The sequence below is a fragment of the Brassica rapa genome, chromosome A03 (genome assembly GCF_000309985.2).
Source record: "Brassica rapa cultivar Chiifu-401-42 chromosome A03, CAAS_Brap_v3.01, whole genome shotgun sequence".
NCBI classification, from domain to species: Eukaryota; Viridiplantae; Streptophyta; class Magnoliopsida; order Brassicales; family Brassicaceae; genus Brassica; species Brassica rapa.
This window is the reverse complement of record NC_024797.2, coordinates 31048821-31070931: the sequence shown is the minus strand read 5'-3', so window position 1 is coordinate 31070931 and position 22111 is coordinate 31048821. Positions and strand designations below refer to the sequence as shown.

Here is a 22111-nt window from a genome sequence, read left to right as displayed (position 1 = left end):
ACGGTCTTCCTTAATGTCGTAAACATAGCATTCCCCTCGATAGCCGAGGTGGTAAATCTTCCCATTCATCACCACCGTGGGTCCAAAACCTACATCCTTTTTGTAGGCAGCACAAGGAACAGACTCCCATTCAGACCCTGGTTTGAGTTTTAAAGCTTCCATCCAATTCTGAGAATCTTCACGAAGACTGCCTCCTATTACATATAAAGTCTGGTTGAGGACAACATTCTTGGAGTTGAAGCGAGGCTCCTTCATCTTGGGGAGAACTTCAATGTCATGAGAGACACCGTTGATGCTAAACACGTCAGACGTCCGTTCGTTGTTGTGCAGTCCACCTACTGCGTAGACCGTCGAGCCGGCCGTGACAAGTGAGTACTCACGGCCGGGTATACCATGGAATAGCCCAACAGAACGCAAGATAAACTTCTCATTGTAAGCCTTCTTGGTAAGCTCGTACCAGTCCCTTCGCTTGCTAATTATGTGACTTCTCAAGCAAATATAGAGTAGAGGTTCTGCGCGTGAGATTTCTAACCGTTTCGTGTATACACTCTTGGTGTCCACAAAATTCTTGATGTCTTTGGACACTTGGCGGACTATCGGGTGTAGGTATATGGGTAAACGTGCCACAATACTATCGATTATATCCTTTGGAAATGGTGGGTTCTCTGAGGTTTGGTTATCTCCCGAGTTGGAGAGAGGGGAAGTTGAAAGAGAAGAATTCATTTTTTCGTGATTTTAATTATGAGCTCGATCAGTTCGTGAGTTTTCAGAACAATACCATATAGCTTATTTATAATCTCGATCGTTTACTACTTTTATCTACTAGTGGACGTGGAAATGATCCGGATCGTCAATTAGTTTTCCCTATTTGCCTATTTGCTTAATGAAAGTAACAAAAAGTATTAACGAACCCGATTTGCTTACGCAATCACTAAATTGCAGTTACAACACACCGGCGTCAATCTTACTAAGAAATTACTGTCATGCATGCATGTGGTCACGTTACTTGCTAGCGTAAACCCTATAAAATTTTCTCATTTTGCTACACTTTAATCTCATCTAACCAACGCCTTCCTCATTTGTCTGACCAAGAACATATTTGTTTTAATAAAGTAACACGCAACAGTTTAAAAAAAAAAACTTTTTCCTTATTCATTCCACCTTCCCAAACGGGACATTTTTTACAAATAGTAGCATGATACGCACACGGAAGAAACGAAGATATAAGTTTACAATGATTATTATAGAATCGCACATGAAGCTACGAACATCACCCTCGGAACTGAGAGAACCAATGATAATTATAGAAACCACTTCTGCAACTATGGCTAGCCGACTGACAAGTCTGTTGCATGCATTGATCATTCATCACCCTATCCTTCACATTTGCGACCGATCTCTATAGTTCTACGAAGCTGTTTTATCTCCCTCCGCCGACTAACTCTAACCTTTCATTGGGTCCCTTGGATCTTAATTATGGGTTTATCTTATTAAAGTCATGTATTGGGCTGAACGATATATATATGAAATTTAGGTAAATCAAATTAAAGAAACGCACATGAAGCTGGGAACATCACCCTTGGAACACGTGACAGTTCTCTTTAACCTTTTTCTAAATTTTGACGAAATCCGATTGACTGCACAATTGACGAAATTCTACAATCAAATAAAGCATTAAATTGCACTTACAATACAACGACGTCAATCTTAATAAGGAATTACTGTCATGCATGTGGTCACGTTTTTTTTTGGGTAAAATATTAAATTATTATACCAACTTTTCAATTTTTTACAGACGATACACAGCGAACTAGTAGCAGAAGAACATGAATAAACTAAACAAAAGGGATCTAAGCAACGAAAAACTAATGAAGCAAAGAAGAAGCTGACAATGAACAAAACTTCAACTTTAGCGCGAAGGACCAGAAAGCGAATCGACAACAGAGAGAGCTACCAGTCGCCACGAGCTACCGGAGAGAAAGGCGCCCTCAAACCTTGAAACACACGGCTCCTGCAGCTTCTGGAGAACTCAAACGTCATAAACAGCCCAAAGAATCACAACCCAAACTCGCTAGCTAACCCGAGAGATACTTAACCGGCAGCACGAAGAGAATCTCACAACCGACGATGCCGTCGTTCGGAGAAGGGTGCTGAAGATTGCTGCCTCCAACTCACCAACCCGTGACCGTGTACACCCGTTGAACCCAAGGCTCATATAGAGCAGTGGGACCGGCCAGAAACACCTCTTCCGAAGAAATACCACCAAGCACGCTAGAAAGCCGGAGCCAAACTAAAGCCTATCCAATTCCTGCTAACCCAAACAACTCCACAGCTAAACCATCACCAAAAACCCGAGAGGATGGAGAAACGACGACCGCCACCGCCAAACCCCACATCTTTATTAGGAAAGGCGAGAGTAACCCGAGGGCCACAACATCGGACCTGCACACAAACGGAGGCAAAAACTTCTGCAACACCCCAGATCCGTAGATCGAACAGAGCAAGAAACAAAGTTCTGACCAAACGCGTGACCACTAGAGAGACCAGAGACCAAGCTTACCGACTATAGCTCCGGACTGACTCTCACGCGCCGTTACCGGAAGGACAACCGATAACCCGAGACTGAACAGAAACAAGAAGCCTGCCACAAAGCTCCTAGCCAGAGCCAACCACGGACAGACACCCCGACCAAAGACCGAGAGAACCGCCGTGAAGAAGACCCAACCGGCGTCAACGCGCCACTGCTCACCCGAGAGCCCACACCAAGCAAAACAAAAACGCCAGAACTCCAAGCACGAGACTGAAGGCCACAACCATAGGAAAGACAGACACCGTCCTCACGCGCCTAAACTCGCCACCGGAGGCCACATATCTGAAACTTGAAATTCTGGATCTGAGCTTACGCAGAGCTCTCCCTGCCGCAGAGATAAGAGAGCACAAAGAAGATAAAGACAGAAGAAAACACACAGGAGAAAGGAGGGGATCCGACGACCGCGAACGGCGGAGCGGCCGCCGGAAAAAGCAAGCAAAATGGTGGTGAACTTTGGAGAAGAGAGTCGGGGGGAGGAAGGGGTGAGAGGAGAGAGGAAGAATAGATCTCGCATGTGGTCACGTTACTTGTTAGGGGAAACCTTTAAAATTTTCTCTTTTTTTTTGTTAAGTAAAATTTTCTCATTTAAAATAATTTATTTTTCTCATTTTGCACACTTTAATCTCACCACCGCATACTTCTTTATTCGTCGGAACAAGTAAACTTGATAGAACAATTCAAATGGAATATGAAAATATTCTCCCTGATTTTCTTTTCCTATAAGACGAGAGACGAGAAGTAAACAACTATACGTAATAGGCCTCGGCATTTTATCCGGACCCGATCTAAAACCGATTCGGAAAATTTCGGTTCAGGTAGGAATCAAACCAATTTCTTTATCCTATTGGATCTTGTTATGGAAGACCCGCGGATTTTGGACCCAATCCGAATCCGAGTGGGATATCCGAAAACCCGAAATTTCTAGTAAATATTAGGTATATATGGATATTTCAGTATATTTTTGATATTATGGGTATTTTATTTTTAAGTTTCATATTTGAGTTTTTGGGTATGGTTTTGGATTTCAGGTGAAAATTTAGATTTTCAAAAATATAATTTCGTAATCAGATAACATTTTAGGTATTTCATGTATTCATGTCAGATTTTTAGATAGAATTTATCACATTTTCGAGTATTCAAATATTTTCAGGTATTTATTTTTGTGTGTTTTGAGTATTTTTTTTGTCCGGACTTGACTGGAACCGAACCGAACCCTATCTGAAACCTGACCGAATCCGAACCAAAAAACTCTAATTACCGCATTGAGTCTAGCTATCTAAGATCTGAACCGACATAGACCCGAAAAGACCCGAACCGAATCCAAACCGACAAGTTCTAATTATCCTATTGGATTTAAATATCTAAGACTTGAAGGATCTGGATCCGATAAGATCCGGTCTGAATCTGACCCGAAGATCTGAATGCCCAACCGAAACAAATATTAAAATAGATAATTCGGAAAATTGCTTTTTGCTATTTGTAAAAGAGTTACCTACATTAATTATATCTCAAATGCTACGTTGTCAATGAAATAATAGATGATAATACACATAATATTATTATAAAAATAAGTTATATCAGAACTATGTGTTGTGCTTTCTAATATAGAAAATCATATTTCATAATATATATATGCACAATCAGATGTTGTAAATTTGACTTTGTCAAGAAGGTTCAGCAGTGTGTCATATTCCTTCTTTTTCAACAAGTAACGACGGCAAGTAACGACGGCAAATGCCTTATATACAAGCATGCTAAGTACCCTAAGCCCATGTACAAAACCCGGTTACATACAATGTTAATATCGACCCAATATGGCCCAGTGGACTTTTCCCTTTAACTAGTAAAACGCGTATAACAGAAGATAGTTGTATTATGTAGTTAAGTCAAATAAATTTTGAAGAATAATACAAATACTCTACACTATATTTGCAAAGTGATTTTGCCACATTAACTCTCTACAATCAATTTCACAAAAAAAATATGATATGCTTACTGAAATTGATGATATGGCTTTCAGAAAAATATGACATAGATAATTTCATTTAATGTTGATTTATATTTTTGGCAAACTTATTAGAATATGCTAATAATTCATATATTACATTCAATATTGATATTTCTTTTTGGTAAACTTTTTCTAAATATGGTAATAGCTCATACATCATCTATAAAATAAATATATTCATATATAACATTTCAAATTTTGAAATATTATTATTTTTGTACAATTACACAATTTGTATTACTAAAGCTTTCAAAAATTTCTACAGTTTTTAAAAATTTAAATATCTAATCGTAAGATCATTAGTTTCTTATATATCTACAAATTTTATAAATATTGTTTAGGCTAAATATTTGATAATTATACAATTTTATATCATTTTTATTAGTTTTATACAAATTGATTTAATGTATATAAAATCTATATTAAATATTAGTAAGAAAATAATAAAATCTATAATATTTAATAAAATATGTTTTTAAATATAAGTTAGATTTAAAAAATTTCTTACTACACATAGTGCAGGAAAACACCTAGTATGCATTGAAAGAAGTTGCGAAACTTACAACATCTAAATTTCACCATTTTTTTCAATGAATATATATGCATGAAGATGTTATATTTAAGGTAGAGAAAATTTCATAAAAATACGATAACAAAATTTCATTAAGCTTTTTAATACCCAAACTTTTTACTATCCAATTTAATACCTCAACTAATTGTTTCATTTATTTTCATAAACATACTTTTAAATTTGTGGCCATTTTAGTACTCAAATTTTTTTTTTATTTCAACTAAAAATACTACTACATTTCAAAAAAAAATTAGAAAACCTCCAAAATTTAGAAACAAATTTTCTGTTTGAGAAATAAAAGTAATTAAATTGTGTATAATCTTAAAATTTGCAATAAAATTTATAAGTCTTAATATTTAATCTAGTTATGTTTTTGGAACAGAAAACAAATTTATTTTTTCCTTCACAATTAATTTTTAATTTTTTAAAACAATTTCTCCCTAATTTATTTACCTTCTTTACTAATTCTTAAAATCAAAATTAGTATTTTCTTAGATTTTGGAGAATTTTCAACTTTTATTTGAAACTTATTAGTATTTTTAATTAAATATAAAAGTTTGGGTATTAAATAAAATACAATTTTAGAAGTTTGTGTATTAAAATGAACGAAATAATTAGTTGGGATATTAAACTGGATATAAAAAAAAATTGATGATATAAAGTTTAATGAAAATTAGGTGGCGTATTTTTATAAAATTTTCTCTGTAAGTTAATTATATTTTTTTTTGTTAACCAAAGAAAATAATTGATGAGAAAATAATTGGGTCAAAAGCTAATATTAGCCCAGTAATTGGACTGGATAGATAATTACTAATCAAATGGGTAAATTTTGTTGGAAGAATCGTGCCAATTTAAATCGTGAATGTCCAAGTAGCCATTCTTTAAACGTTGAAAACTTTGAATTATATTAGGTAAACTAGTATAAGACATGCGTGTTGTGCATGATAAATTTATATAAAAATTATTAAAGAAATATAATACGGTAAAATAAATTTATATTCTTGATTCAATTAATATTTTGGTCTTTAAACATTTTTTTAAAATTTTTTTTGTTAATTACATAATTTGTTTACTAACGAGCAGATCCCATTTAAAAAAAAAAAAATAGGTCAAAAAATCACTTACCGCATAAGAACCTAACGTTTATGTCGAAAAATCTTGGGTATATTTGATTACAATGAAACTATGTCAGCTTGGTTTTATATCATGATTTAGTAATTTAAAAATTAATTATAATTATTAGAAGTTTATGTTCACGTGACAATCCTATCTATCTTCAATATTTTTCTTTTTTTCATTTTACTTATTGTTCGATATAAATAGTGAATTTGAAGTTTGTTATCATTTCGTTTGTTTGTTTTGACCTGAGATTTAGAAAATGCATATGATTTAAAATAATTAAAGAAATACATACTTAAGTTAAGATATGCACCTTTTGCAAAATAAATATTAGATATTATATATTTATTTTATATTTTTTTGCATATTATGAAATAATAAAATAATAACTATATATATTAAATAACAAAGAAATCAGTTACTATTATGTAATAAATTGGCGTGTGCATATAAATCAAATTATCACTCTTGTTTATTCGCAATCATTTCAGGGTAAATAAATAAAAATAATCAATCTTATCTATCGTATATGATATATAATTAAATTTAAATGATATTAACATATATATAGTGCACTTTTAATATGGATATTTATTAAATGAAGTTTCTACTCATATGATTTCATGATTATTTGCATATTTGTGTAACAAAAGTTTACACCAACAATTTTTTTTTAATGTGGGATAATTTCAATAATTTATAATCATTTAAAAAACAATGAAGATCTCAAAAATAAAATATTAACTATCCAATATATGTTCAATGCAAATATCAAAATATAAGTATATATTTTCATACGATGTATAGTTTAATTTAAACGATATGAAATATATATATATATATAAACCTATTAAAATAAAATTATTTCTTCAAATGGTCTTATAATCATTGTATCTTAATATAGAAAAAAATTTAAACCTTGATCATAAAAGTTTATGTGAGACTTTTAACAAAACTAGTAATTTATACTCGTTTTGAAAAATTCAAAATATAACATATACAAAAAAATCTAGATTTTTATTATATGATTAATGTAATTATGTAATTTATTTTAATAATAAAAAAATAAACAAAAATGATAAAAGAAATATACAGATTGTTATCAAATCTTTATTGTTTAAAATCATTAATTGCTATATATATATTTTAAACAAGAGATGAAATCTTTATTGTTTAAAATAAAACATATATACACAAAAAGGAATAGTAAATAGTTGTATTTATAAAACGGAATAATCCCGACTTGATAATCTGATTTCCATTTTCTATATATTAATAGTAAATTTGCAAAACGAAACCAAATAGAAGTTTTTATTAGCATAAACCTACAAAATATACAGATTCAAAACAAAACAACATTTCATTTTTGAAGGAACAAAAGAAATATTGATGAATCAATTCATCGTGAAGCCTAATCAAGTCATTCATCAAGCAGTAGTAGCAATAACATGCATTAAATCACCTTGCTTCGTATATATAAACACAACGTCACACCATTCAACTGTTCCAGATATCTCCGTTCTTTGGCGCCTTTTGAATGAAATTTCAGCACACCAAACTAACGTTTTGTTTTGAACATTCTTAGTATGCACAAGTTCTTCCCACAAAAACACCAAATTTCCACCATAATCTGCCAATCGATAATGATCATTCTTAGAAGACATAGGCAGTCGTCCTTTCAATCGTTTTACTTCTCTCCATTGTCTATCAATAAAGTCATACCAATAGAGATCTACGGAACTATAACAGTACAGCACGTTCTCTATCACACAATAACAAAACAACCTTTTCCAATTATAAGTCCATCCGCTAGTCAACGCTAGGTCTGCCGCTCTCCATCGACCTTTATTCAGCTTGAAAGTCTCTCCTTTTTCATTAGACCTCACGTAGATACTTCCTTCCAACGCCATGTTTTCATAGTCAAAGCTTTCGCTGCCAGGACTCGGCATAAACTCCCAAGTTCGGGTTTTGGTATCGAATACCTCCATCCAGTTTGTATTATCAAGTTTTCCCCACCCTCCTCCACTTGTCACATATATTTTTCCATCAAGAACGCTAGCAGAAGGAGACACCCTAGCCACATGCATACTTGGAGCCTTACACCATGTGTGATAGTGAGTGTCCATGACGAAGACGCTAGACGAAGAAACGCCATCAATACTTCCACCAATGGCATATATATCAGAACCAACTGCAGCAACACCTGACATGGCCGAGGGAGGAGAATCTAAAGATGGAATTGGAACTAATTTATAGCCACCTAATTTATTCGTTTGTGAGTTATCATCGACGGTTTGATAAGGGTTCCGGTATAAAGTGAACCAATGTGTGTTCTCGTCATTTTGGAATTGAAACCATACATATAGACAACTCTCGGTGCGAGCTAAAAGTGAACGCGTCTTACAAAGCTCTGGCGAATTAATGAGAGAGCGGAAGCTCTTGGAGACAAGGGTGAGAGTCGGATAGTACAATCTCGGGACGCGGACCAAGCAGCTCAATATTAACTCTTCAGGAAGCATCAGCAACGTTAGAACAGGTGGAACTTCAACCTTCATGGCGGTGGTGGAGGCTATAGTTGTGGACGACATTAACAAATTTTCTTATTGATTTATTAAAGTATTGTGCTAAACTGTAGATTTATTATACTTTTATACATTGTTTTCGGGCTATTTATGGACAGAAATCTTTTGTTGGTTAAATCTTGTTAACATAAATCTTATTAATTATTGAATTTATGTACTACAGATTACATGCATAAAATTATTTATTGGTAAAAAATTTATTGGTTAAATCTTATTAACATAAATCTTTTCTTTTTTTTTTTGTTAAAATTTATTCATAACATAAATCTTATTAGTTATTGAATTTATATAATACATATTACAGAGATGTTCTTGATGTCTTAGACAGAAACTCAACTCATATCGGGCGTCATATGGTGAATATAATAAGCAAGAACACATGAGTTATGATCACTCTTGAAATCTGATAACTACGTTTTGGTTTTTGTAAAGAGATATAACTAGATAAAAAAAGATCCATGAAAAAAGAAAACTAAATAAATTAAAAATAAGATATAATGATATATATAATGACTTGGATGCTTACATGGCGTCACGGGAAGATACCAATAAGGAGATCAAGAAGTATATAGTAATGTCGAAAGAGACATATGCGTGTCTGAGAATGTTTTCAGAAATTGAAAGTTACGCATCATTTTGTGGAACTTAGCCATGGTTGAGGCTTCTGTACACAACGGAGGCAATAAATAATTATGATTTGTATGATTTAAGAAAACTAAGGTAAAAAATACCACATACAAATTCAGTTCTTTAGCTTAGCCAAATATAATGTTTCTTAACGGATTTTTCATATCAAACCAACAATTAAAAACATAATCAGATTGTTAGAAAAAATCGGAAATCACAAAAACTTAAAAAGAAAAGAAAATTCGTGAAAATGATTAAAATCAGAATTTAGGTACCGACTGAAGAGATGACATTATTTCCAATCAACTCTAACTATTTTCACTAAATTATATTTTATAATATTTACCAATATGTTTTATAATAAATACACATTATTGGTTATAAACTACATCAATTTTACAAAATTCTCAACAATTTTGACACGACGTCCAACTATTTTTATTGGTATTCTTAAAAGTATGGTCCAGTAATTATGTATGTTAAATAAGCCGATAGTATTTGTTTTACATTTATTTTATTTTGCTTTATATTAGTAGAATAAAGTAAGTCTAGGTAAAATATCTGGATCCGAAGAACCGAACCAAATTAAATTACAAAGTAATACAAAACACAAACTAAAATTGATTAAGTACTGATATGGATTCAAAAGTTTAATATCCAGATAAATACCTGAATCTGATCCAAACTAAAATATTTTAGATACCAAAAATATCTAAATCAAAATTATATACTTAAATACGTTACTTATTTTAAATTTTATATCTACTAGATATTCAAAAATATGAAAATATCTAAAAAAATATGAACATAGTCACAAGTAAATATCTAAAAATAACAGGAAAATGTTCAAAATACTGAAAATATTTATATGTTCTCCATCCAAATATTTAATTTGAATGAATTCTTATGTAAATTTATATATTTAGTCTTACATTATTCAAAATCTATGTTTTTTTCTTCTTCTTTTTTAAGATATTGAGTATTTAAGTATATTTAGATTTTTGTTAAAAAAATACATAATTAAAATGGATACTCGAATTCAAATTCAAACTGAACCCGCAATGATTAGAATCAAATTCAAATCAAATTTATAAATATCCGAATACGATTTAAATTTCTAACTCTAAAAATTTGAAATCCAAATAGATTAACTGAATCTGAACGTATATATGAATGTTCATCCCTAGAAAAAGCTATACAACAAATTTTTTAGTACATACAATAAATAGTCTAATAAATTATTTCATTCCGCACACTGTGCGGATTACTATCTAGTAATATAATATTTTAAAAAAAAATGTACGGAATACATATTTTTAGAAATATATTCAATTTTATAAAAATCACAAAAATGAATACACAATCAGTATTTATAAAACGGAATAATCCCGACTTGATAATCTGATTTACATTTTCAATATATTAATAGTAAATTTGCAAAAGAAAACTAAATAGAAGTTTTTATTAGCATAAACCTACAAAATATACAGATTCAAAACAAAACAACATTTCGTTTTTGAAGGAACAAAAGAAATATTGATGACTCAATTCATCGTGAAGCCTAATTCAAGTCATTCATCAAACAGTAGTAGCAATAAAATGCATTAAATCACCTTGCTTCGTATATTGTAAACACAACGTCACACCATTCAACTGTTCCACATATCTCCGTTCTTTGGCGCCTTTTGAATGAAATTTCAGCGCACCAAACTAACGTTTTGTTTTGAACATTCTTAGTATATGCACAAGCTCTTCCCACAAAAACACCAAATTTCCACCATAATCTGCCAATCGATAATGATCATTCTTAGAAGACATAGGCAGTCGTCCTTTCAATCGCTTTACTTCTCTCCATTTTCTATCAATAAAGTCATACCAACAGAAATCTATGGAACTATAACAGTACAGCACATTCTCTATCACACAATAACAAAACAACCTTTTCCAATTATAACTCCATCCCCTAGTCAACGCTAGGTCTGCCGCTCTCCATCGAACTTTATTCAGCTTGAAAGTCTCTCCTTTTTCATTAGACCTCACGTAGATACTTCCTTCCAATGCCATGTTTTCATAATCAAAGCTTTCGCTGCCAAGACTCGGCATAAACTCCCAAGTTCGGATTTTGGTATCGAATACCTCCATCCAGTTTGTATAATCAAGTTTTCCCCATCCTCCTCCACTTGTCACATATATTTTCCATCAAGAACGCTAGCAGAAGGAGACACCCTAGACACATGCATACTTGGAGCCTTACACCATGTGTGATAGTGAGTGTCCATGACGAAGACGCTAGACGAAGAAACGCCATCAATACTTCCACCAACGGCATATATATCAGAACCAACTGCAGCAACACCTGACATGGCCGAAGGAGGAGAATCTAAAGATGGAATTGGAACTAATTTATAGCCACCTAATTTATTCGTTTGTGAGTTATCATCGACGGTTTGATAAGGGTTCCGGTATAAAGTGAACCAATGTGTGTTCTCGTCATTTTGGAATTGAAACCATACATATAGACAACTCTCGGTGCGAGCTAAAAGTGAATGCGTCTTACAAAAGCTCTGGCGAATTAATGAGAGAGCGGAAGCTCTTGGAGACAAGGGTGAGAGTCGGATAGTACAATCTCGGGACGCGGACCAAGCAGCTCAATATTAACTCTTCAGGAAGCATCAGCAACGTTAGAACAGGTAGAACTTCAACCTTCATGGCGGTGGTGGAGGCTATAGGTTTGGACGACATTAACAAATTTTCTTATTGATTTATTAAAGTATTGTGCTAAACTGTAGATTTATTATACTTTTATACATTGTTTTTGGGCTATTTATGGACAGAAATCTTTTGTTGGTTAAATCTTGTTAACATAAATCTTATTAATTATTGAATTTATGTACTACAGATTACATGCATAAAATTATTTATTGGTAAAAAATTTATTGGTTAAATCTATTAACATAAATCTTTTCATTTTTTTTTTGGTAAAATTTATTCATAACATAAATCTTAGGGCAATTGTCCAAAAGAACACCTTTCAAGTTTATGTCACAAAAATGACACCAGGAAATGAAAGTCACAAAAATGACATTCATTAAAGGGTAAAATGTCACTACTACCCTTGTGTTATAAGAATAAATAAAAACAAACATCTCATTTCCTTCAATCGCAAATCTTTGAATCCTTTCGTTTCCGGCTCGGGAATCTTCAAACCCTCACCGGCACTGTCGTCTCCGACTCGGGAATCATCGTCTCCGGCTCGGGAATCATCTTCTCCGGCTCACTAATCATCTTCTCCGGCTCGCTAGTCATCTTCTTCGGCTCGCTAATCATCTTCTCCGGCTCGCTAATCATCTTCTCCGGCTATCAAATCATCAGCGTCACACTCTCTACTCTCAAAATCGGACACAAATCACTATGTAACTTTTTAAAATTAGGGTTTTTGAATTAAAATTTGGGAAGCTTGCGTTTTGATTTTGATTTATTTGTTACTCTTTTTATTAACCAGTTAAAGCAAATGAAAGACTTTTGAATTGTGGGAACACAAAGTTGTTGGAGCATAATTCATCTCTTTGAGGTATGTTGCAGATTCAACCTTATGTGTGTTTTTTTTCTGAGAGATTGGTCTCCTGGTTTTTGCTTGTGTATAGACTTGCTCGTTTTAACCTAATATGATTGGTAGAATTCTAGTTCATGTGAAAGCATGTGTATAGACTTCAGGAAGGATTTGTATTGTTTCAGGAAACCCTTCCTGAAAATTGGATTTTTTTTCCCTTGTTTACGCAGGATAGAAACAAGATGGGAGATTCAGTACCTCTAAAACTAGCACTGCCATAGCTGAAGTATCCTATTGGTTCACAGCCAAAGGAAAAGTCAGCAATCAACCAATATTCCGGCTCAGAGTATATCTCCATTGTTGACAGCATCCTAAAACCAGATGAGATGATAAGAGTCCGAGGATCATTTCTGGGACCTATAATGAAGCTCAGTGAGAGAGGATTGAAGTTATCAGCAAAGATAGTCTACGCCATTCTCACTAGAAGCATCGTTTCTGTCAAGGAGAATGAAGCCTGGTTCCATTTCGGTGCGCAGGTGTTGGGGTCAAAATCGGTCACAACGGAATCAATGTCTGAAAGTCCGTAAAAATCAGCATAACCGTTTTTACAAAAAGTAATCTTCGTAAAGATATCTTTACGAACAGCCTTGCAGTAAAATATCGTCTAAATCTCAATCGAACCACTAAATACCGATTGTCAGAAGGCAACGGACATGTATCCAAATCGGCCGCGGACAAGCTCGAGTATGGAAATCAGACCGCGGACAAGCCAAGCTCGATCGATACGCGGCGACCAAGCATGCACACAGCTCGGTCGCTATGTAGCAACCGAGCTCGAGCCAAGCTCGGTCGCTACGTAGCGACCGAGCATCCGTCTCGCTCGGTCGCTACGTAGCGACCGAGCGATCGTCCCGCTCGGTCACTACGTAGCGACCGAGCTCGAGCCAAAGCTCGGTCGCTACGTAGCGACCGAGCGATCGTCCCGCTCAGTCGCTACGTAGCGACCGAGCTCAGCCAAACTCGGTCGCTACGTAGCGACCGAGCGATCGTCCCGCTCGGTCGCTACGTAGCGACCGAGCTCGAGCCAAAGCTCGGTCGCTACGTAGCGACCGAGCGATCGTCCCGCTCGGTCGCTACGTAGCGACCGAGCTCGAGCCAAAGCTCGGTCGCTACGTAGTGACCGAGCGATCGTCCCGCTCGGTCGCTACGTAGCGACCGAGCTCGAGCCAATGCTCGGTCGCTACGTAGCGACCGAGCGATCGTCCCGCTCGGTCGCTACTTAGCGACCGAGCTCAGCCAAGCTCGGTCGCTACGTAGCGACCAAGCGCTCGTCCCGCTCGGTCGCTACGAAGCGACCGGGCTCGAGCCAAAGTTCGGTCGCTGTGTAGCGATTGAACCTTTCCGAACGTCAATACGACACCAGTTCTTGCATTCTCGTCAAAACCTTCGAATGCTATCTCCCGAAGACCGTAGCAAGCTCAGTCCATGTTTCCCGCCATTCTAATTCATCGATCAAACTTCGCGGATTAGAAACCGCGGAAAACTCGTAGTAAACGTGTCGAGTCGGAAGACGGCCCAAAGGGACCTAAAACACGACTCGAGGCCCATCCTACGATTTTCCTAATCAAAATCCCGTAAACCACAGCCTGGTTTACGCTTGGTCCACAAGGAAGGATAAATGTCAAGTTTCCGCGGATAAATACGGAAGTTTTGAAGATAATTGTGAAGATCGGGAAAAATGGAATATCTCCATTTTTATGCTATGACGGCTTAAGGGCAGAAGAGTAAAAGCGTAAACCAACCTTGGAGCTAGTATATAAGGAGTCCTAGGCGAGGAGCAAGGGGGAGGACTTTTTAGATTCGGAATTCTCTACACTTAGAAACTTTAGGCTTTATTCTCGACAAGTTCGGTTTCTATGACCGGCACTCAATTACTAGACGAACTCGCCCAGGCAGTTCGATCTCTAGTCCAGCTCTATCAATTGAACTACGTTCGGCTTGATCCTCGAAAGGGGTACGTAGGCAGCCTTTAACAAGGTTCAGTCCGAAATCAATCAAAAACCTTTTATTTATCTTTTTCGTCTTTTGTTATCGAGCTGCGACTCAAATAGGTTTGAGCTTTTAGGCTGCTAGAACTAAGTAACTCGCTGACAGCCTTTGCGGCCAAAGCTTTTATGATCCCTTGTAATGATCGCAACGCTCTTACGCGGACTCGAAATTAGATCTACTGTTTTCTCTAAACTCGTTTGTTATCTTTTCATGATTTCCGCATATATTCGATCACTTGTCGTTGGCTCTCGCAGAGATCCGGGACCTCAGGGAAATTAGGGTTTTTCTTAGTTTTCTTATTTAAACGGAAATCGACAGTGCAAATTTCGGTTCCCACAGCAGCCAACGAGGTTCTCTATAAGAGAATTTCATATGATGACAGGCTTGAAATGTAGTGGTGCATTAGAAGGACCATGAAGGGAAACCGAGAGATTTAATTGGGAATTGCTAAAGGGGCGTAGTCATAAGTTAAGTGACGTGGTGGACCAGCTCAGAAACACAAGAGAAGATGCTTCTGAGGAGAGAGTATGCCTCGCAATGCTCATCCTGGTAGAGAGCATATTATTGCGGAAGAGCAAAGGAGGGAGTTTTCCTTTGGAATATGCGAAAAATGCACAGGATATGACATATCCATGGGGAAAAGAGGCTTACATTGTTCTCCTGAAGTCAATTCAAAACGCTGTCGCGAATCATTTGGAGAATAAATCCAAATTTGAGTTGCAAGGTTATCCTCTAGTATTCCTTCTTTGGATACTAGAGTCGATTCCTTTGCTAAGGAATAAGTTCAGTAAGTGTGTACCAACAGTTGAGGTTCCTGGGCCGACCTACTTGTGTGAAAAATACACTGAGGTAGAGAATCCATCACTTGATAAGGTTTTACATGTTGAAGCTGATACAAAGGTAAGCTTTTCCAAGTATATGTTTCTCAGTTTATTTGGCTTCTTCTTTTTAATATGTTTCTCATTGGTCTTTTTTTAAATACTCTCAGCTGAAGGTCCATTGCATACTACCTTCTATTCCTCATGATCCAGAAGATGATATCTCCATTGAAGACAAATATAGTGACGAGCTGGAAACAGTGAAAGATGTAACAAAGAAAGGGTACAAGTTTACAGCCGATGACTGGGAAAATAGGTGTGTAGACACATTTGACACATTGGATGCTCTTATTCAAATGATGGCAAATAAGGAGACTGGCCAAGCTTCTACTCCGATTGATGAGGATTCAGTAAATGAAAAAGTGAACAGGATCATCACGGTAATGGAGGAGAATCTGAAGAGCATGAAGGATCGAATGTCATTACTGGAAAAAGAAAACATACATCTTAGAGCCCGTGTGTCAGAGTTGGAAGGAAACAACAATGTTTTTCCCACTAACGTGACACAAAAGGTAAATTCTCAAAACATCTTCTTTTACATTTGCATTTTCAAGTATTTTTTGGAAGATCTTGTACATATTCTTGAATGCCTTCCTAATATTTGACAAACAGCGATCCAGTAGGACACCTTTATCTCCAATGTCTCACACGCAACCATCGAGTGAGACACCTTTATCTCCAATGTCTCAACAGCCTAATTTGACACATGAGGTATGTAACCAATAAATATTGTTGAGTTTTGAAGTAATATTTGGAAGCTTTTGTACTTCTTGAATGCATTCCTGATTTTTGCAGGTGACAATGATTGAATCAGCTGCATCTCCAAAGTCTCAACAAAATGAGGTATATGCTCAAAAATTTTTAAGAAAATATTTGGAAATTCTTGTACAAAATCCTGAATGCCTTCCTGATTTTTGCAGGATTACACACGCAACCATCGAGTGAGACGCCTTTATCTCCAATGTCTCAACTGCCTAATTTGACACATGAGGTATGTAACCAATAAATATTGTTGAGTTTTGAAGTAATATTTGGAAGCTTTTGTACATATTCTTGAATGCATTCTTGATTTTTGCAGGAGACAATGAATGAATCAGATGATGACACTCCTGCCCTTGATACTCAAGTATTCTCTCCTAATCTGACAAAAGAGGTATATGCTCAATGATATTGTTTTCACAGTTGGAGTTTACAAATTAGTTTTGGGTGATTTTTTTTTTACATATAAAGGCTTTTCTGATTTTTGACAGAAAGAAACAGAAACGTCTACCGATGAGAGGCCATCCAATCCTAATCAAGATGGAAAACCAGATGATGAGATAATATTTATTCTAGAAAGTATAGTTGAATGTATTTATGATGGCCATTCCTGATATTTTTTTGCAGATTGTGAGAGAGAAATTAACAAGTGAGTCACCTGCTACTCAGAGCTAAGTTTTGCAGAAAGAAACAGTGGAAATGAATGAGACACCTTCTTCTCCAATAGCTCCAAAGAGTATTGAAACTCCCGTTTATACTCCAAGTCAAACTCAGCAGGTACATGGTCAAAAAAAAATCTTGGATTTTTAAGTTAATGTTTGGAAGCTTTAGAACGTACTCTGGATTGACTTCGTGATAATTTTTACAGATTGAGAGAGAGCCATCGGATGACACGCCTGCCTTTGATACTCAAGTTTTTACTCCTAATCTGACAAAAGAGGTATATGCTCAATGACAGTTGGAGTTTACAATTAGTTTTGGGTGATTTACATATATAGACCTTTCTAATTTTTAGCAGAGGGAAACACAAACCTCTACTGATGAGACGCCACCCAAAACTAATCAAGAAGAAGGAAAAACAAATGATGAGGTAATATTTACTCTAGAAATTATAATTGAATGTATTCATGATGGCCTTTTCTGATATTTTTTGCAGATTGTGATTGAGTCACCTGCTGCTCAGACTCAAGTTTTGCAAAAAGAAACACTGGAAATGAATGAGACACCTTCTTTTCCAATATCTCCAAAGAGTATTGAGGCTCAAGTTTTTACTCCAATTCAGAAACACCAGGTAAATGCTCAAAAAATCTTGGAGATTTCAAGTAATGTTTAAAAGCTTTTGTACGTGTTTTTGATCCCTTTCCTGACTTTTTTTGTTTTTTTTTGCAGACGGTAACAGAGGAAAAGTATGAGGCTACACAGCCATTGACTGAGATCATTTCAGCAAACAATAAAAAGGTAAGCATAGAAATGTTTGCGAATTCATAGAGAATGGAAAGATGGAGTCTGGAAGATGGCAGATAAGGTAAATCATAACTTGAATTATACTTCACGTGAATTGTTTGATATACATACATTTTAGTTTCAGGAATGGTTTCCAGAAATTCCGATTGCAACAAATTTGATAATATTTTGCTTGGTGTCTATTGTTTGAATAAAGGTGAAGCCTGATAAGAAAAGGAAAGCTGCTGCCTCATCGCAAAATTCAGGAATGGATAATGTTTTCTTAAGAAGGAGCGAGAGGGTGCCTAAACGATCTAGAGACACAAAAACTCCATTCAAGTCTGTCAGAAATCCGGCTTTAACTGTAATACCTGAGATTATACCTGCAGTTGATCCGTTTTCAACTCCTGCGGAACATAAGCTTTCAAGGCTTCAAAATTGGATGACATTAAAGCCCGGCATGCATGAAACGTAAGCATGTTTCTGTCCTTGTCTATATATTCTTATATTTATGTATAAGAGGTTTAGTAATTCCTTTGAATCTTTAATCGACTGCAGGTCCCTATCAATCAATGATAATAAGATAAGGAAATCTTTCTTTCAAAGCATGGAAAATGCAAAAAAGGACCTTAAGAAAGAGGTAATTTGTTTACATATGTTCTTGCCTTGAGCTTTTTTTTTAAAAAAAAATTCAGGAAGGATTTGTTTAGTTTCAGGAATTATATAGTAACAAATTAGATAATGTTTGCCTTTTTTTTGCAGCACATTGATGGAGCCTTTGCAATGCTAAATTGCAGAAGAAATGAGAATGCTGCTTGGTTCCACAACTACAAGATTCCAAAGGCGTGCTTCCTACCTATGGAGTTCTTGCATTGCTTGCTCTCTGATGATTTGGCTTACAAGAAAGAAAAGGTCAAAGGTAAAAAGATTTTCAACGATTTATTTAAAGATATTGTGAGAGGGAAGGTATATCCAGAGAAGACATGGGGAGAAAATGTTGATGTTGTGTATGGGATTACTCTTGGAAAAAAAAGCAATGTCTGGATTGGGATGGAAATTCATTTGAAGAAGAAAAGAATCACATTATATGATTGTTTTCAAAAGGAAAGCAACATCATTGATATTCCTCAAGTGAAAAAGTTGGTAGGTATGTATAAACAATTTATATTTGATGTATTCAACTGTTTCTTGGTTTGAAATATTCAACTGATTCTATCTTGATTTAAATATGACAGTGTTGATTTCTGATCTGCTGGTGGAATCTTCTAGTGATGAGGTAGATAAAGTGAAGATGATTCCATTTGAGGTTGAGCAGGCACAAGGTTTACCCAAGACAAAACATCCTTTCAACTGTGGGATATTTCTTGTCAAGATTCTGGAGTGCCAGTCATTGAAGATAGGAGACATGACAAGGATTAATGATGACAATGCATTGGAGCTAAGGAGAACCTTGTCTTGTGAGATCTTCAACCAATTTGTGGATGAGAGCTTTGGAAAATGAGAATGATGCATGAAAACATTTTTTGTTTTAGTTAAGACTCGGTTTTAGTTATGACTGTTTATTTTGTTATGTTGTTGGCGTCTGGTTACATAAGAAAGATTGGAAGGATATCAAGTATTTTTTTTGGGTATCATATATCTTGGAAGGTTAAAATAATGTTTCTGGATGGGTTTCCAGAAAAAATTGTTAGAGTGTTTCAAATGTAAAAAAGAATGAAATGAGATTATATACTAAGGATTGGACATGTATATGGTAAGCTTAAAATTGTGATGTTTACAGACAACAAAAAAAAAAAATTTAGATCCACAAAGGATCGAACCCAGAGGGAGAGAGTTTGCGTATTTGGATAGTGTGGGAGTTTAGCCACTAGGCCAAGAAGAATCATCTGTTAATGGATTACATTTAATTGTATTTAACTCCAAACTGTAACACAAAAAAAAATTAAAATTGATTTTGAATCCACCACTTATCGAACCCGGGGATAGAGAGACTTTTGAGTTATGAAATGCCTCGGTTTAACCGCTGGTCTGAGGAGAATCATCTGTTAAAGAATATTACATAAGCATACTTAAACCAATTAATATAGGATAGGTTTCCAAAACAATACATTTCGATTGAAAAAACGACAAAACTCTTGCCGTCTCAACACTCTCGCCGTTTCAAACTTCTCGAATCTCACTCGCCTCCGCCTCTCGAATCTCTCTCTCATCTCCATATCTCTCGATCTCCGACAAAAACCCATCTCCAGAACTCTCTCTCTCTCGATCTTTTACGCGAGCTCTCTCTATTCTCCGAGAAAAACTATTTCTAGAGCTCTATCTCTTTAAGGTATGTTGCAGATTCAACCTTATGTGTGTTTTCTTTCTGAGAGATTGGTCTCCTGGTTTTTGCTTGTGTATAGACTTGCTTGTTTTAACCTAATATGATTGGTAGAATTCTAGTTCATGTGAAAGCATGTGTATAGACTTCAGGAAGAATTTGTATTGTTTCAGGAAACCCTTCCTGAAAATTGGATTTTAATTAATTTAGACAATAAAATTTTTCTTGTTTACGCAGGATAGAAACAAGATGGGAGATCCATTACCATTAAGACTAGCACTGCCTGAGCTGAGGTATCCGATTGGATCAGAGCCAGAGAAGACGATATCGATAAACCAACACTCGATAGTTGCTTATATCAAAACTGTTAAGGAAATTCTAGGAAATGATGAGTTCAACAGAATAAGAGGGACGTTTTTGGGACCGGTTATCAAGCTTGGAGAGAGGTCTTTGAAATTATCAGCTAAGATAGTGCACGCAGTTCTCACCAAAAGCATCAAGACAGTGAAGAGACACGAAGCATGGTTCCATTTTGGTGCTCAGCCAATGAGGTTCTCTATAAGAGAATTCCACATGGTGACTGGTTTGAAATGTAGTGGTGAAGCAAGAGAACCACGAGAGGAAACCGAGAAATTTAAGTGGGACTTCCTAAAAGGGCGTACTCATACAGTAAAGGACGTGGAGAAGCAGCTCAGAAACACAAAAGAAGATGCTTCTGATGAGAGATTCTGCCTTGCAATGCTCCTCCTGATTGAGAGCATACTACTACAGAAGAGCCTTCTCGACGGTGGCACAACTTTTACTTTGGATTATGTGAAAATAGCGCAGGATATGGATGTCTTGATGACATACCCATGGGGGAGAACAGCTTATAATTTGCTGTTAAAATCACTTCAGAGAGCTGTCGACAAAAGCCTCGACAAAAACAATTATGATTTGCAAGGATTCCCTATGGCATTTCTTATATGGATACTTGAGTCAGTACCTTTGCTACAGTATGCATTCAGTCAAGTGGTTCCTATTCTGAGCGTTCAACCGTCTACCCCAATATTTTTGTGTGAGAAGTACCTTCAAATAGCTTCTCCACAGCTGATAGATGTTCTCCTAATTGAAATCAAAGATCATGTAAGTTTTTACATTATTTTTTTGTTTCTGTTTTGCCTTATGATTCTCCATTTAAAAGCTAATTATTTTTATGGTTTCAGCTTAAGGTCACATGCATCCTACCTCCTATTTCTAATGAACCAGAAGCTGATGTTTGCATGGAAGACGAAGCTAATAAAGATCTGGATGACATGGCCGATTTATCCAAGAGAGGTTATAAGTTTAAAATTAGAGATTGGCGAAACATGTCAGTAGACCTATACGGTGCTAATGAACAAATAAGAAGAGCATCTTTACTGTTTGGGAATGGAGGGATGAGTCAAGCTTCTTCTTCGTATCAGGAGGAGTCTTTGGAATTAAAGATCAACAGAATCAGCGAGATGGTAGGAGATAATTTAAGGATCATGAACGATCGTTTGTGTTTGATTGAAAAAGACAGGAAACAGATTAAAGAACGTGTGACAAAACTAGAGAAACTACAAAGAGTTACTTCATATGAAACTCCAAACAA

The 22111-nt window shown here is 35.5% G+C and overlaps 3 protein-coding genes and 1 pseudogene across 5 annotated transcripts; 1 reads left to right on the top strand and 3 right to left on the bottom strand.

Moving 5' to 3' along the window:
* Nucleotides 1-10: 10 nt before the first annotated feature.
* Nucleotides 11-723, bottom strand: LOC103862649 (F-box/kelch-repeat protein At4g39240). The gene is made up of 2 exons (XM_033287468.1): nt 137-723; nt 11-89 (listed from the first exon to the last, which is right to left on the bottom strand). The coding sequence occupies exons 1-2, from the start codon at nt 721-723 to the stop codon at nt 11-13; spliced, it is 666 nt and encodes a 221-aa protein (XP_033143359.1).
* A 6848-nt stretch (nt 724-7571) lies between these two features.
* Nucleotides 7572-11175, bottom strand: LOC103862326 (F-box/kelch-repeat protein At4g23580-like). The gene has a single exon (XM_009140021.2). The coding sequence runs from the start codon at nt 8874-8876 to the stop codon at nt 7716-7718; it is 1161 nt and encodes a 386-aa protein (XP_009138269.2). The 5' UTR covers nt 8877-11175; the 3' UTR covers nt 7572-7715.
* On the bottom strand, nt 9818-12282 carry LOC117132464 (annotated as a pseudogene).
* Nucleotides 12283-13294: 1012 nt separating this feature from the next.
* LOC117132462 lies at nt 13295-22111 on the top strand. 3 transcript variants are annotated; one of them, XM_033286550.1, is made up of 5 exons: nt 13295-13583; nt 15439-18258; nt 18394-18647; nt 18735-18816; nt 18939-22111. In XM_033286550.1, exons 2-5 carry the CDS (start codon nt 18247-18249, stop codon nt 19371-19373), a joined length of 783 nt encoding a protein of 260 aa, XP_033142441.1. In that variant the 5' UTR covers nt 13295-13583; nt 15439-18246; the 3' UTR covers nt 19374-22111. The 3 variants fall into 3 exon arrangements, with proteins under 3 accessions (XP_033142441.1, XP_033142440.1, XP_033142439.1); XM_033286548.1 differs by having other exon boundaries at nt 13366-13583; nt 15439-18647; XM_033286549.1 differs by lacking the exons at nt 15439-18258; nt 18394-18647; nt 18735-18816 and having other exon boundaries at nt 13352-13583; nt 21040-22111.